The 26,085-nt window shown below is 32.4% G+C and overlaps 1 protein-coding gene across 3 annotated transcripts in view; it reads right to left on the bottom strand.

The window, feature by feature from the left end:
- Window positions 1–25,881, bottom strand: part of LOC127723202 (uncharacterized) — a 46,977-nt gene extending 21,096 nt beyond the window's left edge. The window contains exons 1-3 of one of the 3 annotated variants that reach the window (XM_052229732.1): window positions 25,756–25,881; window positions 10,253–10,817; window positions 8,481–8,650 (exon numbers count right to left, since the gene is read on the bottom strand). In XM_052229732.1, the coding sequence (XP_052085692.1) occupies window positions 8,481–8,650; window positions 10,253–10,817; window positions 25,756–25,842 (822 nt within the window). In that variant the 5' untranslated portion in view covers window positions 25,843–25,881. The remainder of the gene's footprint in view (window positions 1–8,480; window positions 8,651–10,252; window positions 10,818–25,755) is intronic. The other 2 variants (XM_052229737.1, XR_007991943.1) reach the window with 2 other exon arrangements.
- Between the last annotated feature and the right edge of the window lie 204 nt (window positions 25,882–26,085).

Raw genomic sequence — 26,085 nt, 5'->3', positions numbered from 1 at the left:
AGGACTTTCAATATATTATTCTTGCAAAGATTCCTTAACATTGGCTGAGTGGTTTCAGAGAAGAAGGTGAAAATGTGAACGTTTACGGACGACGTATGTTTAATGACGAGAATAGCTCACATGGCCTTACAGGCCTGCATGACAATAACAGTTACTGTTGAAAAACTGGACTTTATTTTAAAAAATGATATTTGTAACATCCTCGAATCCTTAAGCTTTAATAATTATGGAGCTTGTTGGTCCTGAGATGTAAAGTCTAGAGCTGGAGATGTAAAGACAATTCATATCCACAGCGTTGTACAGTATATCTATAGCGCTTGGTTTTACTTCTGCAACGCTTCACTTTAAAAAAAAAAGCACAACTCTCTATCTGTATGAGACCAACAGGCCTCAGTAAACAAGAAAGTAATGCAGTTTTTTATGTACATTAAGAAACCAATCGGATTAAAATACAGATCTTGTGTGTCCGAGCTTTGCTTACAAGGATCTGGAAACGCTACATTCTATTTTCTGATTTAAAGACCATTTGGGATTCTCTGGTATTGTCAGATTGATACACGCCATCAAAAATTTGCAGGCTGAAATGTTATTGGCTAATGTAATAATTACCAGAACAGATAAGAACATGAAGTGGTGTCAGAGCCTTGTAGCCAAACCTTAGACACAGGATCTGTATCTTTATCAGATTGGTTAGGCACCGACTTTTCATCCTTTGTGGGCGAGAGCATGTGTATTTCCTTGTGCTCAAGACAAATATATGTTTCGTCTTGAATACAAAATAAACTTTGTGTTCAATAACAAGGTTTTTAATTTCATTATTGTTTTATTTTTTCCATTATTTTCAATGGAACAAACTATTTTTTCGCTTCCCTTCTGAAATAAATAAAGTCTTTTTTTCAAGAAATATGGAATCAAACAGTTAAAGAAAAGCATGCACCCCACCCCAAAAAAATATGAATGGTCGGTACCTCAGCCTTATTTACAGTTTGATTCCTTGAGTCTGGAGGTGTTAATATGAGCGGCTTCCCAATAAACTTTTTATATTGCGGGTTACTGTCGAATTGAAGTACACCGCCTTGGTGGTTTCGTGGTAGCGTGTTCGCCTGGAGTGCCGGAGGTCGTGGGTTCGAACCCCGGCCGGGTCAAACCAAAAACTATAAAATTGGCATTTGCTGTTTCCCGGGAAGCATGCGGCATTAAGGAGTAAGAGCAATGACTTGTCGGCTCAGAATCAGAATAATGTGTCCGGGTAAGGTGACATGCCTTCCTGTGGCATGTTACCTTGTAAACTTACACGTGTGAACTTAAAAATTCGACTCCGCGTGTCGGTCTAGTACAAAGCAAGGTAAATATGCATATTACATTAACATGTTCTCGTCCTGAATATGCATATCAATTTACCGCGGGACGTTAGGCATCCATCCATAATCATCTGGTTGAAGCTGTAAAATAAATGCACGAAAACATAATAAAATGCTGTGCGCAAATGTAATGCACCGAGTTGAAGTTCATCCTATATCTCATCTCATTTCATCCATACCGGGGGGGACTGAGTCGTTGGATGAGTGGTTTAAGTAGTCAAACTACTGTATCACTAGCTTGTCAACACTTAGTTTGTAAGTTCGTATCCCGCACTGGGTAGGTAAGCTCGACTCCAATCTTAATTGACTAGAGTTATCAATTTTCCTACCGAAAGTGGGTGGGTTTTTTTGGGCACTACGGCTTCCTCTACCAATATCAACTGACCGCTACGAAATAGCATGATAGCGTTGAAAGTGGCGTTAGACACCAATTAATCAATCAATCATCCATACCGGTATAATTATGCATGAGTAGATAATTTTATAGCTATTGTTATGTTATACTTTTAAAAATGACTGTAATTTAATTGGTGTATTTTGCAATAAAAGTTGTTTTATCATATTTTCGCCCCCGACGGGAAATTCGTCAACTAGCTCCTGTGTCAATTGATTCTAAATCTTCCTCCGAAATGTTTGAAACGTTGATTTTTGTTAAATTGCACTGTCTCATTTCTCTATAAAATGCATTTTCAGAAGCTGATACGAGGCTAGAGCTGCTAGATCAGAAACACTAAACTTGCATTCAATAGCAAAACGCAGAATATCCACAGGTAGATCAAATATTTGAACTCCAGGTGCTCAATACACGGTCGAGGATCCATAATTTAATAACTTTAACCGTATGTTCATAATTGTAGACCCATCGATTAAACCTAAACTTTGCAATTCATATTTTTACAACTTTCCAACAATTATATAAGATGTGATTTTTTTATCTTTAAAACGAGGTACCAACGTGCCAAGGTTTATCTCTTTTAAAATCTCAACATTTTTCCAAACGATAGCTATGGCGCGGTATGTGCGTCACAAATATTTATTTATGCCTAAGCATCAATCGAATTATGGTTAGGCATAAATAGTTATGCCTAAGCATAAATCGATTTATGCCTAGCCATAATTCGATTTATGCCTAGGCATAAATACTTATGGTTAGCCATAAGTCATCATGCCTAGGCATAATTGATTTTTTTTTACCAATCATCTGCCATGTTAGAACTGTGATATATATAGCGACGTGGCCAATCAGAAGTAACTGATTGAAGCTGTAATAATTTGGGGGGTACACTAAAAACCTGAAAATGGACCTGAAAAGACCTGAATAGACCTGATGATATACGACTCAACTTTTTAAAATTACAATAACTTTTTTTATTTTTCAACAGATTTTCTTCAAGTTAGAATTTTGTGAAAGATAAAGAACCACACTTTATTAAAAATAAAAATAAAAAAAAAAAAAAAAATTGTTGATGCCAAAACCTGGATCTGAACGGAGAAACGAAAAGACCTAAAGTTACCTGAAAATATATGGTCGGACTTATTCAAGCTTCAATTACTCTTTAAATATTCAATGGATTTCCTTCAATTTTAGATTTTGTAAAATGCAAAATATAACATTTTTATCAAAATTCAAAATCAAATAATAAAAAATATGTTTTGGGTGCGAAAACTTGGACCTGAACGGAGACTTTAAAATCTGAAGACATGAAATTCCACTAATATATGTTTTCAAAGAATTTTCTTGAAGTGCAGATTGTGTTAAAGTATGAATTGAATATTTTATCAAAACAAAAACAACATTAACGAAAAATTTTAATTTGGTGACAGTTCTTGGACCTTAATAAACCCGAAAAAAGACTTGTTTTGGAAGGCTGTGCGGTACCGTATAGTTGTTAACTTCTAAGAGGTGCGCATGTTATTTAGTCTCTTTTGGAGATTTGTCTCATTGGTATCAAACCACATCTTTTTTTTTTCTAATATTTTATCAAAAAAGGAAAACAAATAGGTTTATCAAAACTGACGGGAGATATCAATAGGATAATCAAAACTGATACAAGTCAAAAGGACGAAAGATACCAAAGGATAATCAAACCTCACATATTATGTACATAAGTCGAAGAGAAACGAGATACCAAAGGCTACCATAGACACATATTCCACTAATTATTTGATGTATAGTTAAATTTTTCAATTCTTTATTTACACTCAGACACAAAATATGTGTTACATGAGGACAGATTACAAATCAAATGCAATAAATGACAGAATTAATTATCTCTTGACAGTTATTTTATTCACTCTGCACAAATGCAATTGCATTTCAAATAATAAGACAAATCAAGTTAATGTGTATGAAATATTTAAACAAGAATATAAATACAGATATTATCTGATGGAATATAGAAATAAAACAATAAGTCAGATGCTTAAAAAATATTCAAAAATATATGTAATTGAAATGTATGAATGATGTCTCAGTAGATAAAGGTCATTGAAGTCAAAATACCTTTGCTAGACTTTATATTGTTGTTGTTGGTTTTCTACTTTTTCTATGTATAAACAAACAAAACAAGACACTTTATTCATTATACTTTGAAGCTAAAATGAACATAATTCATCACTGTTTTACACTAAGTATCCTCAAGTAATTTTGTGTGTGTTGGTATCAAATCACATGTTGACATTTTTTTTTTTTTTTTATTTCTACTATACTTCCTGATATTTTTAAAACACTTAAATTCTATATACATTTGTTACTAATGAATAATATATAATACTTACCAAACTAGTTTAATCTAATCCAACAATTTGTTAACTACAAACATGTGCTTTTTTTGGCACTAGTTTTCGGACAATGAATTAGTAAACAGGTTAACTAATCCAGCACAAAAGGTCAAGTACAAAATAACTGTCAATGAATGATTATAAATATGGGAAAATGAATACAATTTCGGAAAGCAAATAGATGTTCCGTAAACACGTGATTTATACCACGGATTTCTATACTTTATATGTATACACTGTATTTTAAAGAATGTATATGTAATACTTTTAATAATTGATTACTTTTTTTTTTACTGAACTTTTTCCCTGGAAATTCAGTAACTAATAACAGGGATACTCGGGCTAACGCTGTAATCCGAGTAAATTGTTAAAACAGCAGATATGTAATAAAAGATATTTACTTTCAAAAAAAAAAAAAAAATTAAAATTAAAAAAAATGACAGAATAGACAGGAAACTAATAACAAAAGTGTACTTTCTAAAGATCATAAAACTTGAAAGATACATGCATCTTTCTAAATGAAGGTAGATAGTTTCTTGATAAATATAGCTAAATTATGCAATAGCTAACAGTTACACAATGACAGCATCTTTTGCATTTTCAGTACAGATGGATATGTTGTATACTATTTCGGTATATATTTCTTCCGAATATCAGTAATAGTACTATTATTACATACATATAGATAATGATATTCATCACCAATACATTCATTACATAAGGTACATATGCGATTGGTTCTAACGATCTTGTACCATCTGCCAGTTTCCATAGAAATTTTGAGAATGCATGTTCTCAATTTTGAAATCCAGATTCTCTTATCCTCTGGAAGACGTAATAAATAATTTTCAAGACCAAACTGAGTTTTAAATAACTTATAACATTCGCCACGAGACGAGTTATCGATATTACTGAACCACTTTTGAAGAAACTGATCTTGAATGATCTGTTTTATAACAGGTTTGATAGTTGAATAATCAAAGTATTGGTTGAAAAACATATTATCTAATCCTGATTTGTCAAATATAGATTTTACAAATGACAACCATTTAAATTCACAAATACCATCAGTATGTTATTTGAAAATAAGCTTATACATAGATCTAAAAAGTTTTTTTTTTTAATTTTTAGCCATTCTACTCCAAAACGATAACTTTCTTAATTTTACTTTAATTTCTAGTGGAAACCTTCCTAATTCTCCATATACCATAACATTTGGAGTACTTGATCTCACATTAAATTTCTCTTGCAAAATTGCAGATGAACTTTTTCAATTATATCAATGTGACCGAGCAATGTTTAGTTCGTGTAACACGATACAATGACAATCTAATTAACAGATTAAAATGAAATGTTTATTTAGACTAACGATCCAATTATCACCTAATATCAATCATTCTTGTCAATATTCAAGGTGTGAATTATACTGCCGGCACACGTTCATGTAATTCAAACATTCCAATTCGACGAACATGCACGCGTCATTAGATTACACGTTTCTGTGCAAATAATACTTTCCACAGACACTCCTGTTTTCTCGTTAGGTCCAGGACTCATCATCAATGAGGCAAGTGTTATTTAAATATATTTAAAGTCATTCTTTCTCTTTAATATAATTATATTTTAAACAAAACCAAATTCAAATATTAGGTTCAGTTTATTTAAATACATCACTCGTATGGTCTAAGTCTTGTCCGTTCAGGTCTTTTTATTTCCCCGGCAAGGTCTAATTTTTTTCAACTAAACAAATAATTTTTTATAAATTTTTTTATCATTTTAATGAAATATTATACCTTTTCTATAACAAAATTCAAATTTTAAGGAGATTGATTGAAAATTTAAACAGTTATAGAACTTGAATAAATCTGACCGCAGATTTTCTGGTCAATTCAGGGAATTTAATTTTCCGTTTAGATCCGAGTTTTTACGTCGAAACAATTTTTTTCATAGTTTGTCTTTAAACATTATCAATATATGGAATTACTCCTTTCACAAAATCTAAATTTCAAGGAAATCCATTGAAAAAAAAAAATAGTAATTGAAGTTTGAATAAGTCTGATCGTAGAATTTTAGTTCCGATCATGTCTTTTCGTTTCTCCGTTCAGGTCCAAATTTTGGCATAAAAAAAATGTTTTTTTTTATTTAAAACATTTTATTTTTGATAAAATTTGGATCTCAACATTTAATACAATTATAACTTGAAGAATATCCTTTGAAAAATAAAAAAAGTAATCTTATTTCTAATAAATCGAGTAGTATATCTTCAGGTCTATTCAGGTCTTTTCATGTCAACTTTCAGGTCTTTAGTGTAACCCACAAAAACAGGCAGCAGAATAGAGTAGCTGATGACATGTCAAAATCGATTTCAGGCTAACCATAAGTATTTATGCCTAGGCATCAATCATTTATGCATAGCCTTAAATGGATTTATGCCTAGGCATCAATCAATTTATGCTTAGGCATGAATATTTATGCCAAGGCATAAATAAGTATTTATGACGCACATACCACGTCATAGATAGCTACAGATTTCAGACGGGTTTATAGTTATTTAAGAGAAGCAGACCTGAATCAGTTATGACGTAGACAGTAATCATTCTGATCGTAATCATGGTCATTGGCCATAGCAACGACGAAAGCACATCATATAAGGACGTTGTGACATCATATAATGAAATAAACCGAACCACATCATATAATGTTACAAGCACATAATATAATGACTCAACCACATCATATAAAGGTGTTTGCACATAATATAAGGGAAAATGCACATCATATAAAGATACTTGCACATCATGTAAGTATATTTGCACATCATATAAGTATATTTGCACATCATATAAGTATATTTACACATCATATAAGGATATTTCAACATAATATAAGTACATTTGCACATCCTATAAGTATATTTGCACATCATATACGATATTTGCACATCATATAAGTATGATGCACATTATACAAGTATATTTGCACATCATATAAGTGTATCTGCACATTATATATGTATATTTGCACATCACATACTGATGGTTGCACATCATTTATGGATGTTTGCACATCATATAAGGATATTTGCACATCATATAAAGTTGTTTGAACTTCATATAATGACAAGTGCACATCGTATAAAGATAAATGCACATCATATAATGAAAATGGTCATAACAAGATAGTTTTGGCGTTCCATAGTCTCTGTTAGATTTATTTGTATGTTTGTGTTTTATTGTTTAGTCAGTTGTATTGTATCATGTGTATGTTAGCTATTTGTGTTTACAGTTTTGACTGAAGAATCCCAATTATTTTCACATTAACCTAGTATGTCTTTGTAGTTCACCTAATTTTGTCAAGAAAACGGAACTTTAAACAAATGTTATACAAGTGGGCAATTTGAGCTAGCTAATAAACCAGTTTTAACCTACCATTTACTTCGGAATATACCTATACAAAGTCCAGATTTTGACAGTTGTTTTTCACTCGTACTGTTGGTTAATATCGTTTGATTTTGTCAGTTTATATAGACTTCTCCGTTTTAAATTTACTTTGGAGTTCTGTGTTTCTGTTATACCTTTTTTAACAGTTGCATCATTTTTATAATCAATTTTCATACTAGAAGAGCTAGTTATAATCAGTTTTCACGAAATCTATTGATTTGATAATTATATCAAAACGTAATGCTGTTACAGTTAGTCATTGACTCTATATGGTCATGTTTATGACATTGACGATGCGTTTCATTTACAGGTATGACATCATTACAGAATACAGGTTTTCAGAAATTTTTACTTGGTCGGCTTCAAATTCAGAAATGATGATTTCTACCACAAATATTTACAGCTGTATTTTTGTAATAGTTGCTGTATAAAAAGTATAACCATATATATGTATATTGTCTTGAAATATAAATTTTGATTTGTACCCAGCTTAAAAAAGATTTATACATTTTATCTGCCTCATATACTGTTATAACAATTTTTCCGAAGCATGTAATAAACAGAATATTACATATAGACTTCTCCGTTTTAAATTTACTTCGGAGTTCTGTGTTTCTGTTATACCTTTCTTTAACAGTTGCATCAACTTTATAATCAATTTTCATACTAGAAGAGCTAGTTATAATCAGTTTTCACGAAATCTATTGATTTGATAATTATATCAAAACGTAACGCTGTTATATCTTGATATTAACATTTTGACATTAACATATCTGCGTTTGGCCTTTCCTTTTTTTTTTTTTTTTTGCTCCTTTTTTTATTCTTCTCTCTATCTTGACTTAAAGTTGACGTTTATTAGCTCGAGAGAGCAAACTGTTTGCTTTTTACGTATACTTACCATTAGTATTTTTTTGTATGTTGAAAATCGATCATTAACAATAATTTCATCAAAATCTATAATCGCTACAAAGGCGAAACCCTGTAAAAATTCTTTACATGAATACACTGCTACCTGTTCATCGTGAGTGCTTTGATGGTAATGCCATTTTCTAGGCGTAAATCCTCGATCTAAAAAACAAAAGATGTAATCAATCATAATTCGCAGAATCCAGTACAAAACGTCTTAATTATTAAGTAGTTTTGATATGCATTTATTGGTTATTTTAGTAGTGTATTAAAACTGCGTGCATAACTATTGCTATACGAGTCCTATTAACAAAGATAAAAGGAACAGAAAAAGTCAATTCGTCCTATTATTTTTTTAAGTATGACAAATGTGGGTCGCAAACAAAAAAACCGGTCTCGAGTAATTGTCCCATTATCATATCGATGTTATATTTTTACTGGTCATGTTGAAACGTTTTGGAGCTGTGTTTAACTAACAGCAACAGTAATCGACAAACATTTTTTAAGTCGTCACTTTTATCAAATAATAAAAGAAGCAGAATACACCATGGAGACGATAAAATGGAAAAACGAAAAACGAAGGAAACACATTCATCAGTCCACAAAACAGTGAACAGGAAATCAAAGAGCAACACAATTAAGGTAGGTTTCCATATATTGAAGGGTACATTTATCTTGTTCTTCTAGTGGAACCTTGGTATTATTCATGACAAATATAACTTTGCTAATAAATTGAAGTCATCTAACAAAGATAACGATAATGTGAAGTACAGATATTCCACAATGGTCAACCAACTCTTGATGACATTAGTATAATTTTCAAGGGTTTGCCCTCAACTTTACCGCATGAACTCTGTGTACAAAAGCTTCCTTGTAAGCAGCAACTTTCTATCATAGAGATAAAGATAAAAATCGCAAGCTCTGGAATATTGTCTCAATTCGGTAATATACACTCCCAGACACAGCTGTAATGAAACTACATACATCTCGAAATGTAAATGCCACAATTGGAAATCTGGTTTTTGTTTCTTGTCGTAAAAAGTAATTCTCAACCTATTCTCATTTTCATGTTTTAAATGAAAGTCAACATATGAATCAGACATAACTTTTAACTCAAATTCATTTAGATGAATGCGTTCAATACAGCTTGTAAGGTTTGATGTATTCAGTTGGAAGATGTTACCTAGTATCTATCTATATAACGATGTGACCTTCAGGGATAATACTAGCGTATACATTTTCTTCCAAATACATTTCTGTATGAAATTCACTTCATATGAATAAACAATTTTTTCTCCATTAGATCTGCAAATTTTGTGTGAAACACAATTTTCAAACGTAGCAAACATTTTGTTATTTTGTTGTATTGTTTTGAAGCCTGTTGTTTAATAGAAAAACAAAGGATACAAGGTATCTATCCATGACACAAAATCAGTAAATGCACAGCAAAAAAAAATTAAAAAAACAAAAAAAAAAAGCAAGGGAACAGCGCTTTCATTGCTGTTCCTCATCTTAAAGTACAGTTTGTTTTTTGTCGATCTTTATATGTTGCCATGATCTTGTCAGCCTTTCCTTGACTAATGATTTTGATTCTCTCTTTTATATCTCCCGCCTCTTCTTATAGTGATTGAATTAAACACCTGAATGATACACTCGGCAAATTATTATAGAGAACAATATGACTTGACATTTTCGAAAGTGAATTTGATAAATAATCAAATTTAAAAAAAGCGTTCTTATTTCGGGTATTAATGAAATGCTTACCTAACTCTCCGGGCATTTCATTTGGAAAATAAATGAGTTTTGCAATTCCTTCTCTTTCATAATATTTTAGCACTTTATAAGCATCTTTGTTTAAGGACTGTAAAGATATGAGCACCGTATCTACATCCATCATTTTTTGATATTCGAACCACTCAATAAGGTGTAATGGATTTAAATAATTGTAGGCTATTTTTGCACATATTCCGAATCCATTGACTTTTATCTCTGGATATAACACAGGATGACGATTATATGAAATACTACAAGATTCCATTTTTCCAAGTAATTGTATGTTTACAATCTTAAAACCCATTTGTTTAACAAAACATTGGAACTGTCTTGCTATTAAGTTAGTGAATTTACTGTTGTGAATGTAGGTTTCTTTGACAATGGCATTTACACGATGAATAGGTGTTCCTTGGTATCCATATATACAGCAGTCACAATTTGAATGTTCAGATCCGTCTAGGACGTTAAGAACAATACTTTCTATATAATTCCATTTTGTTTTTGCTTGTGCTACTGCAGAGAATATATGTACAGTTTCATAACAAGATTCAATATTCTGAAATGAAATAAAATCCTGGAAGGTAACAATTACAAACGACTTGTTTTTTCTGTTCAATGTAAATTAAGCTTTGTGATACAAGTATCGGACAGTACATGTTCAGGTAATTAAGAAACGACAACTAGCGGTTAATGAAGTACCGTTAAGAACGTGTTTGTACAAATCAGTACATCAATAGATTCAACGTCTAGTACCATTTAGTGCAATAGAACAATATAAGGATTGCTTCCCTTTGAAGAGCAGAGGATCTTAAAGAAATCGAAATAAACTTATTAGTAAAATAATAACAATGAATGTTTAAATAAAAAAATAAATATATGTATAAAAGAAGAAAAAACAACAAAACAACAGACAATCGGCAACTGTATTTTTCGTTTACATGATTTATGAGTTCCGTGATTATTACTTTAATAAAACAATGATTTGTATACAAACTTACTTTTCTTGATATAAAAAGCAAGAGTTAAAATTATTTTTTATTGAAATAACAATAATCAAATCAATTTTCTATGTTAAGAATGTAAGACTTTCGTATTCGGCGTTGGTCATTCGTTACAGTAATAATGATGAAGAGTCCCGATAGCTTCCGAAAATACCCACGCTATTAATTCGCGCCATTTTTCATTTAATAATATTTGCATGCAAAAGTCTGAAAGCATTTAAAGAAGTAACGTAAGTACATTTCGTTGAAGATACGTTTACTATCTTAATTTAGAAATATTGCTGAGCTGTACAAGAATGTTTGTTTGATATGCAAAATAATTCCTATGATCATTCATAATACCGACAAACATCTACCAAGCATTTTCATTAAAAGGGGGGTTTGTATACAGCTGTTTCATCAACACCCTTAGTGTTTGTCGACGATAATATTTAAACACAAGCATCGACATATATGCGTTATTATCTGTAATTCATACAATTTCTATCTTCTCTTCTCTGGTACACAAGTGTAAATTTTGTGAAAACTGCAGTGACAATTTTAGATGTCGATTAATGGACTATTCATCAATTAATAAACTATGATGATGACTCTGTTGGTTTTATATTATTCACATAATAGTGTGTACCGCACTATCATGGACTGGGGCTTATCATCTGCACTTAAGCCGTTGGCTAAGGAAACAAGCACACTGTTATTTCCTTCTATACCTTACTGATGCTTACAGTTACTTCTCTATTCATTTGAAATGATCATTTTATTCTGACTAAATGTATACCTTGACATTTTTGTTAAGTTATATCATTTTTCACTTTCCTTCCGGAGTCATTAGAGGTGTAATACCACCAAATCATAGTACGTCACATCCGGTTGCATACGAAAATAGGTCGAAAAAAATATTCCCTTGAATTTGACAGTTGTAGGTAATTGATCCTACATTTCATTGCAGTAAAACATTTCTGAGTCATAAACATATATCTTGGGTATTTTAAAGCACCATTATTTCTTTATTTGGGGTTTCTATAGAATATTTTGGAAACTTGAGGTTACATGGTTACTAAAGCTTGTACACAGGTTAAAAAAGGGGAAAAATTTGATTGGTTAACTTCCAGTGATGATTATTTTCTTATATGCAATGAAATGTTATGTGAAATTTTTTCTATAGTACTGGACAGGATAAAACTTTACTCATGCCAAGTATTTCTTTATTTGAAGCAAAGATAAATTCTGCACAATATTTTGAAAAGTGCAAATTTAACAAAGACTAATAGGGAAAAATCAATGGTTGTATTACACCTTAAAGAAAATATATTTTATGCAGTTTTGCAGATATATGTTGAATGACTGACAGTAGTGAGTGAGTGTGCAAAAAATAAATTGTTTTATATATTTTATCTAAAATGAAATGGTTTTCTACCAATTAACAAACTTTCATTTTTTGGACAATTCAGAGTTGTTTAAAGCTTTGCAGTAGGGTATAGATTTGGCTCATTGTTGAAGATTGACAGTGGTTGTGGTGACCAATAGTTGATAACTTCTACATCATTTGGTCTCTGATGGAGAGTTTTCTTATTGGCTGTCATACCACATTTTTTACTTTTATATTCAACTTTTAGACATAACGTCGACAGAAGTGTCAGAATGATATATACATCATGTACATTGTATGTAAACAATTTTCATAGTCAGAGACTTGAAAATTTCTCCATAAAAGCATCTGGCATTAAGGAGTTAGAGAAGACTTGTTATTGCAGAGTCATAATAACTTGTCTGATAGTAATGTTTTTTCCTGCCAACTGTATATACTGTACCTGAACTAGCATATACAAAATCAAGCTCAGCATGTCAGTCTGGTACATGTTCAAAGCAGGGTTAGTGTTCATATGTCATTAACATTTTCTCATCCTGAATATGCATTTACATGTAATTGTGATACTGTGATTTATTATATACTAAGCATCAATAAGATATTTTAGAGTACATTGTATGTGAAACGTGAGGAAGTAAACAAGCCATAAAAAGCGACAGAACTTCGACTTTAACAGTGCTTATTTGTTTTCAAAAGGGGAGGGGGTTCGTACCTGGCTACGGCTGTGATGTCTGACACATTTATTAGTGTTGATTTTTGGGCAGTCAAATTGCATTGACCATATTCATATGTGATATACAGTTAGTCACTGACTCTATATGGTCATGTTTATGACATTGACGATGCGTTTCATTTACAGGTATGACATCATTACAGAATACAGGTTTTCAGAAATATTTACTTGGTCGGCTTCAAATTCAAAAATGATGATTTCTACCACAAATATTTACAGCTGTATTTTTGTAATAGTTGCTGTATAAAAAGTATAACCATATATATGTTTATTGTCTTGAAATATAAATTTTGATTTGTACCCAGCTTAAAAAAGATTTATACATACTGCTATAACAATTTTTCCGAAGCATGTAATAAACAGAAAAATATTTTATATATGTCCTTTTTAATATCGTCCCAGGTATCATCCCCATATTTGCTTTAATAATAAAAAAATCAACTAACATCTCAGGATGATACCATGGCCAGTATGGAAAAAGGCCACATACATTAATAAATTGTCTCTTATTTTTTATATATACAAATATCATGAATATACTGAGGCCGTTAGTTTTCTCAATTGAATTGTTTAATATTTTTCATGTGGGGACCTTTTAAAGCCTACTATCATGACTATATATACGGTATTGATTTTTCTCATTGATGAAGGCTGAACAGTTGCTATAATTGCTTTCATCCACTTCATTTAAACTTCAGGGGATAGTTATCTAATTGGCAATCATACCACATCTCCTTATTTTTATTTTATTATTAGTTTATACAAGTATATTGTATATTTTACTAGAGCACACACCCACCAAATTGCCGAGTTTTCTCTGGTTTCAAAATCGTTTTATTTGAACGCGTCCTGGTTTCTACATGTTTTATATTTTTCATTTTTTCTAAGCAATTACTTTCGTGTTATGGCATATAGCCATCTTTAATCATGTGACCGGGATCGATCAAGCCAAAGTTTTTTAGCAGATAAAATTGATTTCTTTTCTGTCATTCAAAAAATCCTCTGTATGTTTTCTAATGGAATACATATGTACATTTATTGAAACAGTTTAAAAACAACAGTGGGTTTGTGAAGTTTCAACATATGATCTTATAGATGTATTTTGTATTTAAGAGGACAACCGTTTGACTAATCAAAGAACGTAGAAGGCCGAGTGAGAAAGTGCATTTTCTATACCTTCGATTTCCTTCTTGATGTTTCATCTATATGTTCAACATATAAGTTGTTGATTTAATATTGAAAATTTGACTGTATTATATCCTATAGATACGGTTTAATGTTAATGTTTCCGTTTTGAAAGAGGACAAGCTGCTCTTGTTATTTAATAAAATCTTCGTTCATTCATAAAATTATCGTAAAATCACTACGCACTTTATAGTAATGTAAACATCAATATCTCAATACAACGTCAAATGTCATAATGACCCTACACAATGCACGACCATCGTCTTTTCATTTGATGGTTTTAAATAGATCTCTCTAGCATAGACTGTTTACCAGTTTGATCGTTGGCTCTCTCTTATTGGGCTGCATTGCAAACATGCTAAATTTGGAACTTGTTTGGAAAATCGGAATTGTACAAATCGTGATCATGGCAGATGAATTTTCATCTGGAAGAAGGTTCTCGCATAGCCTCAGAAGAAAAGCACGGCTGATTTACAAAATTGAAAGATACAGTACTGAAATAATACGCTTGTCTTATTTCTATTACAATGCCCAACTAGGAAAGAAGTTTTGAAAGAAGAATTAAACAGTTAAAAAACAACAGAAACAAACAGGAGTGTGAATGACTTCTTTTGTACTGCATGCATGTTTTAAAGATATTTGAATTACAATCCTATGCAGCAAATCGTCAAGAGAATTGACAATGACTTGAAACTTTAAACTGTTAATTTAATTTCTTTATTTTGAAATCTGTTGCATTTTTTACACAATTAAGTCATTAAAAATGAAAGGGGTTAAGTGTTAGCCAGTTCTTAGATAAATTTCTGAAGCCGGTCCCATCTTCAATCATTAATCAGTATGTACAAATGTATGCATGCATGATTGATGTAAAAAAGTATAGTTCAGTTGAACACTCGTGCCAGGAAAGAAGAAAGTATCAACTTAATGGCTGAATTTAAACCAATTATGATATAATTGTCTTTGTGCAAAGCAATAACAGAAGATGTTTGCTGGAGTAAACGTCAAGAAGAGACACACAGCAACAAAAATCGTCAAGCGGCAACCGGATGGCATCAATTTACAGACCTATGTAATCCATCAAATTTTAAATCGCCACGATTCTATAAAAGTTGCAAATACATTTAACAAAAACGATTTAAAAATTCATTTACCACTACTAAATTGTCCAAATAACGAAAACAGAAGATCGACAACTTTCTGAACTTGTACATGGACATGTGGTGGAACATATTATTTTTTTTAGATATACCAGAGGCGATTTATATAGTGATACGTAAAAATTACAGGTTCCAGCCCCGCTCGGGAAGGAAGTAGAGAACCAGATCTACTCTAAAATTGTTAGGTTAATTTTCTAGGCACTTTATATATATATATATATATAGAAGTCTATAAAAAGGATCACCCAGCAAATTTAATATTTACCGGATTGTCTAGAATAGACGATACTGCGCAGATAAGGAAAAATTATAAAAGTCTAAATATTTGCGCAACGGTACTAATATAAGATTGTAATAAACGAAGATGATGTTATAAAATCGTGTTTACCAATATTTCTAGCCAATTAATTTTCTTATATTGTGTAAGAAAAGGGGAGTATCCTTCACATGATACATTTGATTTGTTACCAACCAGTCTAAACGGAGACATTAAACGCATAGGCACTTTTCTCTGAAAAATACCTATATACCTTCATATAATATAAAGGTACATGGATGATTTTTGTCAGAGACGAGTGACGAGTGGCTGTGATCAAGCTTGATGCACCGACCAGCTACAGACAGTGCCTGGACTTAAAACAAACCTTTGCAATACACGTTTGAGGGATCCTCAACTAATTTGATTCCGAGCACCACCCAAAATACTTGACGGATGACAGTTAAATATCCGCTCTTCATCTCGGTCTATTTTCTTTGCAAAACCTTATTTATTTTATTTGTCCTTGTTCAATGATATATTTGTCACTGGGCAGTCAACAAACCATAATAATCCACTAGTCACTCTAAAAGCATTCCAGTGATTACTAGGAACTGACATTTCCTTCTTAAATATAAATATAAGGGTTAGTAAAAATTTAATAGACCAGTTCCACATAAGCGACTTATCAACCCTGATCTCGAAATCATATGCGCGTTTTAGTTTAAATCCCGCGATAATAAACGATATCAAACGTGACAGGGGGCTATCTAATCCGAATAATTCAGTCGTTATATTCCGCTGATCTACGATTACAAGTAGGAGAGATCGATAACGGGGAGGGACTGAATCATTCGGGTTAGGGGCTATCCAATTTACTCTTATATTTGGCAACACAATAATAAATACCGATAAAACACATCTCTCTTTCTCTTGGTGTGTGCTGGAGGCAGGTAAACAGATGATACCAGTACTCAGTATGTTTGTCACGGCGAACGTATTGTACATGTACAGGGATTTTAAACGTGTAGAAAGACATGCGCATTAGATTTTTGTAACAAATGATGTAGTTTTTTTCAATATTATTTTTTTTTTACAGCTGTTATTACTTATATTGATTAATCAGCATGCGTTCATGTATACATTTACTTACTCATAACATATTGTATTTCAACGCTCTAACATTTTAGTGTCTCTAAGAACAGGTAATGCGAATATACATTCTTGAGAACATGTATTTGGTTTTGTAATAGTTATCCCACTCGGGTGATCTTACACTGACACACCAAGTCCGAGTGGGATAACTATTTTACATCCCAGCTCTTCTAGACTATATGAAAAAAAACAACATTTAGGCTTCATAACATCTAGTTCAGAATGCCATACAATAATTATAATATACTTTATATATCACTTTATAGTATATACCCTTTATGAGCCCCGGATACAATCTTTAAATATGTTAAATTAACACTGTGTTTGTATCCATTCATTCACAATTCAATACAGTCACGTCTCAGTCCTTACAGCTGAAAGGACGTGCTGGGTCAGCTCCACTTTACCCGTTATCTACGATGTTGTTTTGCTGATGGATGGATCAACGACACACTACTCTCGATGAGGGAAACCAAATCCAACGCTGTACAGTACGTTGTATAAACCTGAAGTTTCGCGTGAATACCCGCGTTAGCATATGGTCCGTAACACCCATTATGAGGGATATATTATGCCGACTGGCGTCCGAGGGTCGTAGGTTTTGGATAATGGACCACCATTTCACTGCCTTACGACTTTGGTCTTGAAAAAAATTCCTGTCATCGTTATTTCTATGTCCGAGACTCATCGACCAGTACTTCATCATCGTGGTTAGCGGGCTGCACAGCTGACCAACCTGGCCCTGAAAGCAACCGTTGTGAAGGAAGTAGACTGCAAACCAACCAAACAACAGTAATAAAAAACCAAATAAATCCAAACCAAAATGGCCGCCTTGTTCCAACTTCACAAAAAAACATTAAGGGAGCTGCCATTTGATTTTTATGGGGGGAGGAGGGGTGGGGGGGAGGGGCTGGGGCTAGGAAAAAAAATGTTGTCCTGCATTTTTTGTTAAGTGGTAATCTCTGTACTGCCTTTTTATTTTTCACTCTTTTCAATCCTGCCTTTTTTTTTTAGTTTCTCAGACTTTTTTTTACATAAATTGTCATCCTGCATTTTGGCAAAGTGTCTCATCCTGCCTTTTTTTTTACTCAAAACTTCTGTCCTGCCTATTTTTTTTTCAAATTTCATCCTAGCCATCTCCTGTCCTAGTAAGAGCTAGTAAAATGCAGGAAATAATTGTGCATAAAGGTGAAATAAATTTTCGCCCAGCAAAAAAAGAAAAAGAATGCGTAGAAACTTGGACATTAAATCGTGATTGACAGTATAATATTCCCAGGTAGCAACAGATGACGATGAATATGGAATCCGAAAAAATCCTTCTGGCTTCCGTCAGAATATCAAATGGTCGTCCCCTTTTCAGTCTGTAGAAAAGGGTACGTTTTTATCAATTGTCACCTGGTGAGATTGAAAAATTGTGTCCTGCATTTTTTTTTAGTTGTGATCTCGGTTCTGCCTTTTTATTTTTCACTTTATTCGGTCCTGCCTTTTTTTTATTAGTTTATCCTGACTTTTTTATACATAATTTAACATCCTGCCTTTTTTTTTTGCCAAGTTGCTCATCCTACTTTTTTTTTTACTCAAAACTTCTGTCCTGCCTTTTTTTCAAATTTCATCCTAGCCCCCCTCCCCATAAAAATCAAATGGTACAAAGTCAGGTGGCATATTAGATCGTCTATTACTAAAACCTAAAACACAACAGTAGTCCGTTTAAAAATCTTTTAATGTGTTATTGTTAATAAATTTGTCTCGTCAATATATATTTTGATTCAAATGATGCTCGTGTACATATAAACGCAAACACTTAATCATGTGATTGTTTTTCCTTGTCTGCATGGTCACTGCTTACATCAACCGTAAGCCCCCCAGTCGGTGAATTCTCGGGAATTATCGCGTGATTTCATAGTTTGGGTAATTAGGTTAGACATGCGCAGTTAAATGTGAAACTGGTGTATTATATCGATTGATAAAAAACAAAATAGACAAACATCTGTAAATATAGCGAGTGTTTTTGGTTCAACGAAACAATTTTTCTTGATTGTTAAGATTAAGGTACACCCATATTATGAATGACACAAATAGTCAAGATACCGTTTGCATTAACTTCTGGAGCAAGATTAACAATATATATATTACCACTGTAGATTCGACTGCCGAGGAAAGGTAACACTAGGCTACCGAAAGTTGAATTATTTAGTTCAGTCTAGGTTGCCAAGTGGTCTAGAGCGCTGGACACAGTGCAGGTGGTGTTGTCTCGATATCCCAATTGCATGTGTTCGAATCCCGGCTAGGGAAGAACAAAAATTTACTTCCGCAAATTTGCAGATTTAACATTGTTGGACTGATATATATTTATATATATACAAGTCTAAATTGAAAACAACGTTCAAACCTATGATTGCGTTGGAGAAAATCTGCAATTTTTATACGTGTGCATACATAAACAAATTCTTGGTAAAGTGGTCTAAATACAGCACAAACAACATTTCCATTAGACCAAAAAACTTAAAAAGTATATTTTAACAACACGCATTTGACTAGCAGGTCGAACAACGTATGTTCTTAAACCCTGCTGATTGCCATGGTGATTGCCAAATAAACGGATCACCAGATGTAACAAAATGGATCTTAACTATTAATTTAATACCAAACAGAAAACAATAAACCTTCGGAAAAGATGGTATACCGCAAACACCATATCCGGATTTCGACAATTACTGTCTCTTCAGTGATGTTAGGGATCGAAACGGTATTTGGAAGGCCATATAATTTACCTCAATTTAGGATAGACTCTTGAATTTTGAAGAGTCGAAATATTATAAATAGGATGAACGGATCATATATATATATATATACAAGTCTAAGTTGAAAACAACGTTCAAACCTATGATTGCGTTGGATATATATATATATATATATATATATATATATATATATATATATATATATATATATTCGAATTTTTTAATTAGTCGTAATTTAGATGTTATTTATATGAGAACAACAATTAAAAAACAACAAAAATGTCAATGAATGTCTCATGACAATAGTCTTGTGTAAGAATACTAGGCAATAATTCGTAAAATCATTAATGAAAATTGTTTTATCTTGTTTTCCCTTCTAGTGAACATATTGCTTAATATGTTTTTGTTTCCATCAAAAGTTAATTGAATTAATGAATACATTTTACAAAATATGTACGAAAATAAGATAAATTGGTAAAAAACAATGGACGAAAATATAAATCATCTTCATAATTTTGCCTTAATGATGCAGTTTATTGCCAATGCAACGTGAAATGATATTTATTAGGACACTTAACCCGATAGAGACCACTCGGATCAAAAAACAGTATTAAATCCATTTAATACTGAACTTAACCAAACTAAAAGAAAGTAAAATGAAATGAATACAACATGTAACCCTTATCAAATGGCAAAATCAAACGATCAAACACATCAAACGAATGGAAAACAATTGTCATATTCCTGACTTGGTACAGGCATTTCCTTATGTAGAAAATGGTGGATCAAACCTGGTTTTAAAGCTAGCTAAACCTCTCACTTGTATGACGGTTGCATAAAATTCCACTGTATTGACAAAAATGTGTGAACAAAACAAACAGACAAAATAGGTGAAAATGTCAATAATAGGGGTAAAGCAGTCAATATCGTTTTATAATCTTAATCACTATAGAACAAACTAATATGTCAACAAAGAAAAACAAAATGACATATAGAAAAAGCACATAAGCAAAAATGAAAGACAGGAATACAAAAAATTACCATAGAACAATAACACAATGGCGGGACGTATAAGTACCGCGCCAAGCCAAAAGGATATTGCCAAAAATGGACTAAACATTAAAGGTTAATAATTTACAAAGACACATAAAACAAAACTATAACACGTAATTGAGATGATAAACAACGTCAGTACCTACATTGTAGAATGTATACTTCAAGACCATCATGTATTATTTGTGAAGTTGATACGGAATATTTATCAACAAGGTCTTGTTATCTTCCGATGAACTTTTGTAAAAAAAAGGACGAGACGTTCTTTGACATATCCCCAACTTTCTGCTCAGACACTAGTGACGTTTTATAAAGTCTGAGTAGCAGCTGCAAGCTCTTGAACACCGAATGAGTTGAGAAATGTATATCCCATATACAGGTGAATTTGGTATATTGCTACTAAGGTGAGGGAAATTGATAATTTCAAATTAAAATCGTCTCGTTTGTCATAAATTATGGTACTGAGATGATCGCTTATGTCAAATTCAAGGTATAAGTCTAAAAATGAGGCAAATGAAACCATGTCTGTTGTTTCTTTAATTTCTAGTTCTGGAGGATATATTAATGGAACCCAATCGGAAAAGTTTGGAAGAACATCATCAATTAATATACATGATATATGTGAATGTGAAATTAAATGATCTGCCTTCTTTGATCTTCTTGCTTTTGACAAGTGTCTGAAAGAACTTCGACTCATATGAAAATAAGAAGAGGTCGGCAAGTAGAGGCACACAGTTCGTTCCCATTGGAATGTCGACAATTTGTTGAAAGTCTACCTTTAAATTCAACAAATATGTTGTCAATAAGAAATTCCAGCATACTGATCACTTAAACCACTGTGTAGCATGTTTTAGAATTTTTTGTTTTGTTTTCCATAGATAAAAACATACGTCAACGTTCATCATAGCTGTGCGATTTTCTTTAAATTTTCAAAATGGTTTACAGTATATGTATATTATTATGAAATTATGCGATACGTTAAAATCAGGGTTTAGGAGGTTGCACCTGGCATGAATGATTTCACACCTTTGATTTACTAAAAAGCTGTCATTTTAATAATTTGAAATTTTGAAATGTTTTAACCGTTAAAGTTAAAGACAAAATTGGTTACAAATATATTAGAAAACGTTTCTCGATTTATTTAAAAGGCGAGGCGTTCTTCACATGCAATGCATACAATGCTGGCTCGGAATTTTTTCCGAAGAGATGATAGGTAATGGAACAATGAACATATGAACATATGTGAAGAGTATTAAAGAAAATATCTGAATATCTGCTATTTGTAAAACGTCCAGTGGCAAACATTTCAATCCTTTTTTTTTTTATACTCTCTTAAAGTAGGAACAGACATATTATTACTGTGACAATTTTTTTTTCCGTTGAAACAGTTTCCCTTTACCGTTACAGCGTTTTTCGCGTTGACTGTTATACATTAACTGTTACAATGCTAAATAACGTTTAAATAGTTTCAGCAGTCAAACTATAAATATGACAACCTTTTCAACGTTTAACAGCTACTTTATGACTGTTGTTATCAAATAGTTCGTTTCTATATGTGTTGGCGTTTGTTTTTGTTGCACTTCGGTGTTCCTGTTGTTCCTTTGTTTTCTTCTTTTTCTTCTTATAGTTGATGTGTGTCCCTTGGTTTTGGTTTGTAACCCGGATTTGTTTTGATTTTGTTTTCTCTAAATCGATTTGTGACTGTTGAACACCGGTATACTACTGTTGCCTTTATTTACAACGTGTTTGAGTTGGGACAGTTATAAATAAACTGTTACGAAGTTGAAATAGTTGTTTCAGTCATAGTATTACTGTTACAACCTTTTTAAGCGTTGTTGTAGTCGATTTATGTTAGAGACAGCATTTTCAGAGTTGACACAGTTACAAACTAACTGCCACGGTAGGATTTAGCAACTGTTACAATTTTTACAGCTATCTTCAGTCACAAAACGACTATTACTAGTATGGATAATTGATTGTTTATAACAATATTGTGTGTTATTACTTAACCTTCGTTAAAATGTTAAATTTAAGAATCAAAAAGTGCTATTTATTTGGGATGTATAGATACGCAGCCTCTGTTTTAATTACTTAACCTTTATCAAATTTAATTTTTTTAGTATTATACCAGTTTGAATTGGTCAGTATTACTACGCAGTCTTTGCTGAAATAACTTAACGTTCGTCACCTGTGAAATTTTAGAATTGTACCAGTTCATATCACAAACTACTATTCTTTTAGATGTATATCTAAGCAATCTCTGTTGTAAATACCTTTCCTACGTCATTTTTGAAATTTTAGAATTATACAAGCGTTGTTCGGATTTTAATTGTAAATCGGAAAAGATTGTTTTAGTTAAATCATAATAGATTGATATCATGATTTAATTTACATCATCATAATCATACTGATGAAGAATATCTGTTATCCGAAACATAAGATATACTTACATTCACTGTTTCCTTTTTTAACATATGTGTTGGTTTGTACACTTTTTGTGTAATGTATGTTTTGTGTACAGATCATTTCAATGACTTTTTTTCAGAAACCCTTAAATGCCCTTTGCATTCTAGAAACAGAATAATTAGTTGCTGTTAGTTTTTTGTAACTTAAATTATTGGTAAACATGTGGGATATTTTCAGTTTCATGTTCAAAGTAAAGATTCGGTCTCCATCGTCTTTTTCTTCCGAACGGATTGCTAGGAGTAAATTTTCTGATAGGGGACAGTGCTTATCAGCTTTTTTATCATTCATTAAGGTTTTTCTCCCTATTCACTGTACATATAATCCGTTGATCTTATCAAATAGATGTTTCCCTTCGGTGGTAAAGCGTTTTTCTTTCTACCTTTTACTTATACTAAATTTGTATGACTGTCAAGACTACAGAGCATATTAGTATATAGTTTTTTATCAAACCACATTCAGTTTTCATGATGACGAATGATTTATTGATTGATTGTAAGATTTTAACATGAATTTCGGTACTCTTGGCTTTATCATGGTTGACAGTTTTCATGATTGGTGAAGACAACTTAAGTACCTAGAGAAAACTACCGACTTTCTTTAGTTATATATTACCGTATATCGGGATTTTTTCGCGTCGGCTTTTTTTCGCGATTTGATGACAAAATGCGCAGGTTAAATTTTCACAGTGTATAATTTTCGCTGAATGGGAAAATAAGCGCGAAAAAATAACTGTATCATATTGTTAAAGATGTAAACAACATAAACTTGATATTAACTAACAGGTAATGGAGTACAAAAACATATGACTACTAAAATTGAAAACACACATATTTCAGAGACCTTTCAAGGAACGTAGATTATGTACATGAAGGCATGCTAAAAATTGAAGGTTTTAATCACTACAGATAAACCAATATCCGTGCAATTGTGAATTATTAAGTCTCCCAAACGAAGTTTGGGAAGACTTATTGGTTTTGCTCGGTTATTCTTCTTCTTCTCCAAAACCGCTTGTCAGATTAACTTAGGGTTTCACAATATGTTAGACTAATATGTCTAGTGGTTGCAATCAGGGTTTTGTTTTTGCAATGGGGTTTATGAAGGGGTACTTTGAGGGGCATAAAGAAAGGAGGGATTTACTATAGAACCCTATGGGATTTTAATTTTTAAAATTTTCAAATGAATATAAATTGAAAACCGTTTGTGATAGACACAATATTTTTAATTGCAAATGTTCTAAATGATTAATCACATTAAATGAAATACAGGGTTAGTCCCCAGGGGTCACCCCCACCCCCTGCCATTTAAGAAAGTTCTAATATCTTGTAAGTGGTCGTGATCCCTAACCCTAAACCATATATGTTCTGGTTTGTCATACTAAGATGGATTGAATGATATAGAGGGTTAGTCCCCAGGGGTCATCCCAACCCCCTGCCATTTGAGAAAGGTCTTATATCTTGTAAATGGTCGAGATCCCCACTCCTAAACCATATATATTCCTGTTTGCCATGTCTCAAACATTTGAATGACGTATATGGTCAGTCCCCAGGGGTTCCCTCCACCCCTAATGTTATAGTATCTTGTAAATGGTCGAGATCCCCAACCCTAAACCATATATTCCTGTTCGTCATGTCTCGGACATTGGTATGACGTATAGGGTCCGTCCCAAGGGGTTTTCCCCACCCCACTGTTCTAGTATCTTGTAAATGGTTGAGATCCCCACCCCCAAACCATATATATTCTGGTTTGTCATGCCAAGATGATTTGAATGATATACAGGGTTAGTCCCCAGGCATCATTAATGCATATAACTTTACTGCACCAAACCAATTTTCACTGGACTTTGCCCAATGTCAGGCGACCCTGGGAGTTACGAATTATGGGAGCTTCGTTTGGGATACCTCGTAACAGCATCCTTCTACAATCATTTCCTGTTTTTATTTGATTTTTACATTTTATGCAAAATATTCTGAATATGGCACTGGTCAATAGATCGTGCCGAATTAACAATTTGACATGTCACTGATTGCTGTGTTGTCAAAAGGTGCGACATGTATCATTAGCCAATTTAATTATTAATTATTATGAAAACAGAGATCTCAATTAAGTATGCTCATTCTTGTGATCTGTCGAACAACACAAAAGATTCGGTAATTAATAGTATAATGATAATGTATGAAACTTTCAAACAACGATAAATCTTGAAATTTGCAGGGAAATTTACGCGGAGTCAAATTTACGCGTTATTTTAACAGCCGCGAACAAAGCGAAAATTAAACACACGCTAAAAAAACCCGATATTTATGTACATTTATCGTTGCATATATATACATGTGTGTGTGTGTGTGTGTGTGGAACAATTGAGGAAGAAGACTAATTACCTTGACATAGTTTCTTTTCCAAATCTTGTGTAAAATCAAACCAATAAGAAAAAAGCAAAGTATGACCACTATTCTTGTTTTTTTCATTGTAGTTATTGACGTTAAGTTTCAAAAACCATTCGTTTCCTTCAAATCAATCAAGCAAAACAAGAAAGTTTCAAATTAAAAAGTCCTCCATCTACACACCTACCCAAGCATACACTTTCATAGCTTTACGTTTGGAACGCGGTACGTTGAATATTTGATAGTGGTTTTCAATGTTATATTTATAGTAGCACTTACTAATGATCAATTAGGAACTTCCAGATGTAATACTCCACCAACTTTATT

This window comes from Mytilus californianus, unplaced genomic scaffold (genome assembly GCF_021869535.1).
Source record: "Mytilus californianus isolate M0D057914Y unplaced genomic scaffold, xbMytCali1.0.p SCAF_1, whole genome shotgun sequence".
Lineage (NCBI taxonomy): Eukaryota > Metazoa > Mollusca > Bivalvia > Mytilida > Mytilidae > Mytilus > Mytilus californianus.
The sequence above is the reverse complement of the archived record's forward strand: the minus strand, read 5'-3'. Positions and strand labels throughout refer to the sequence as shown.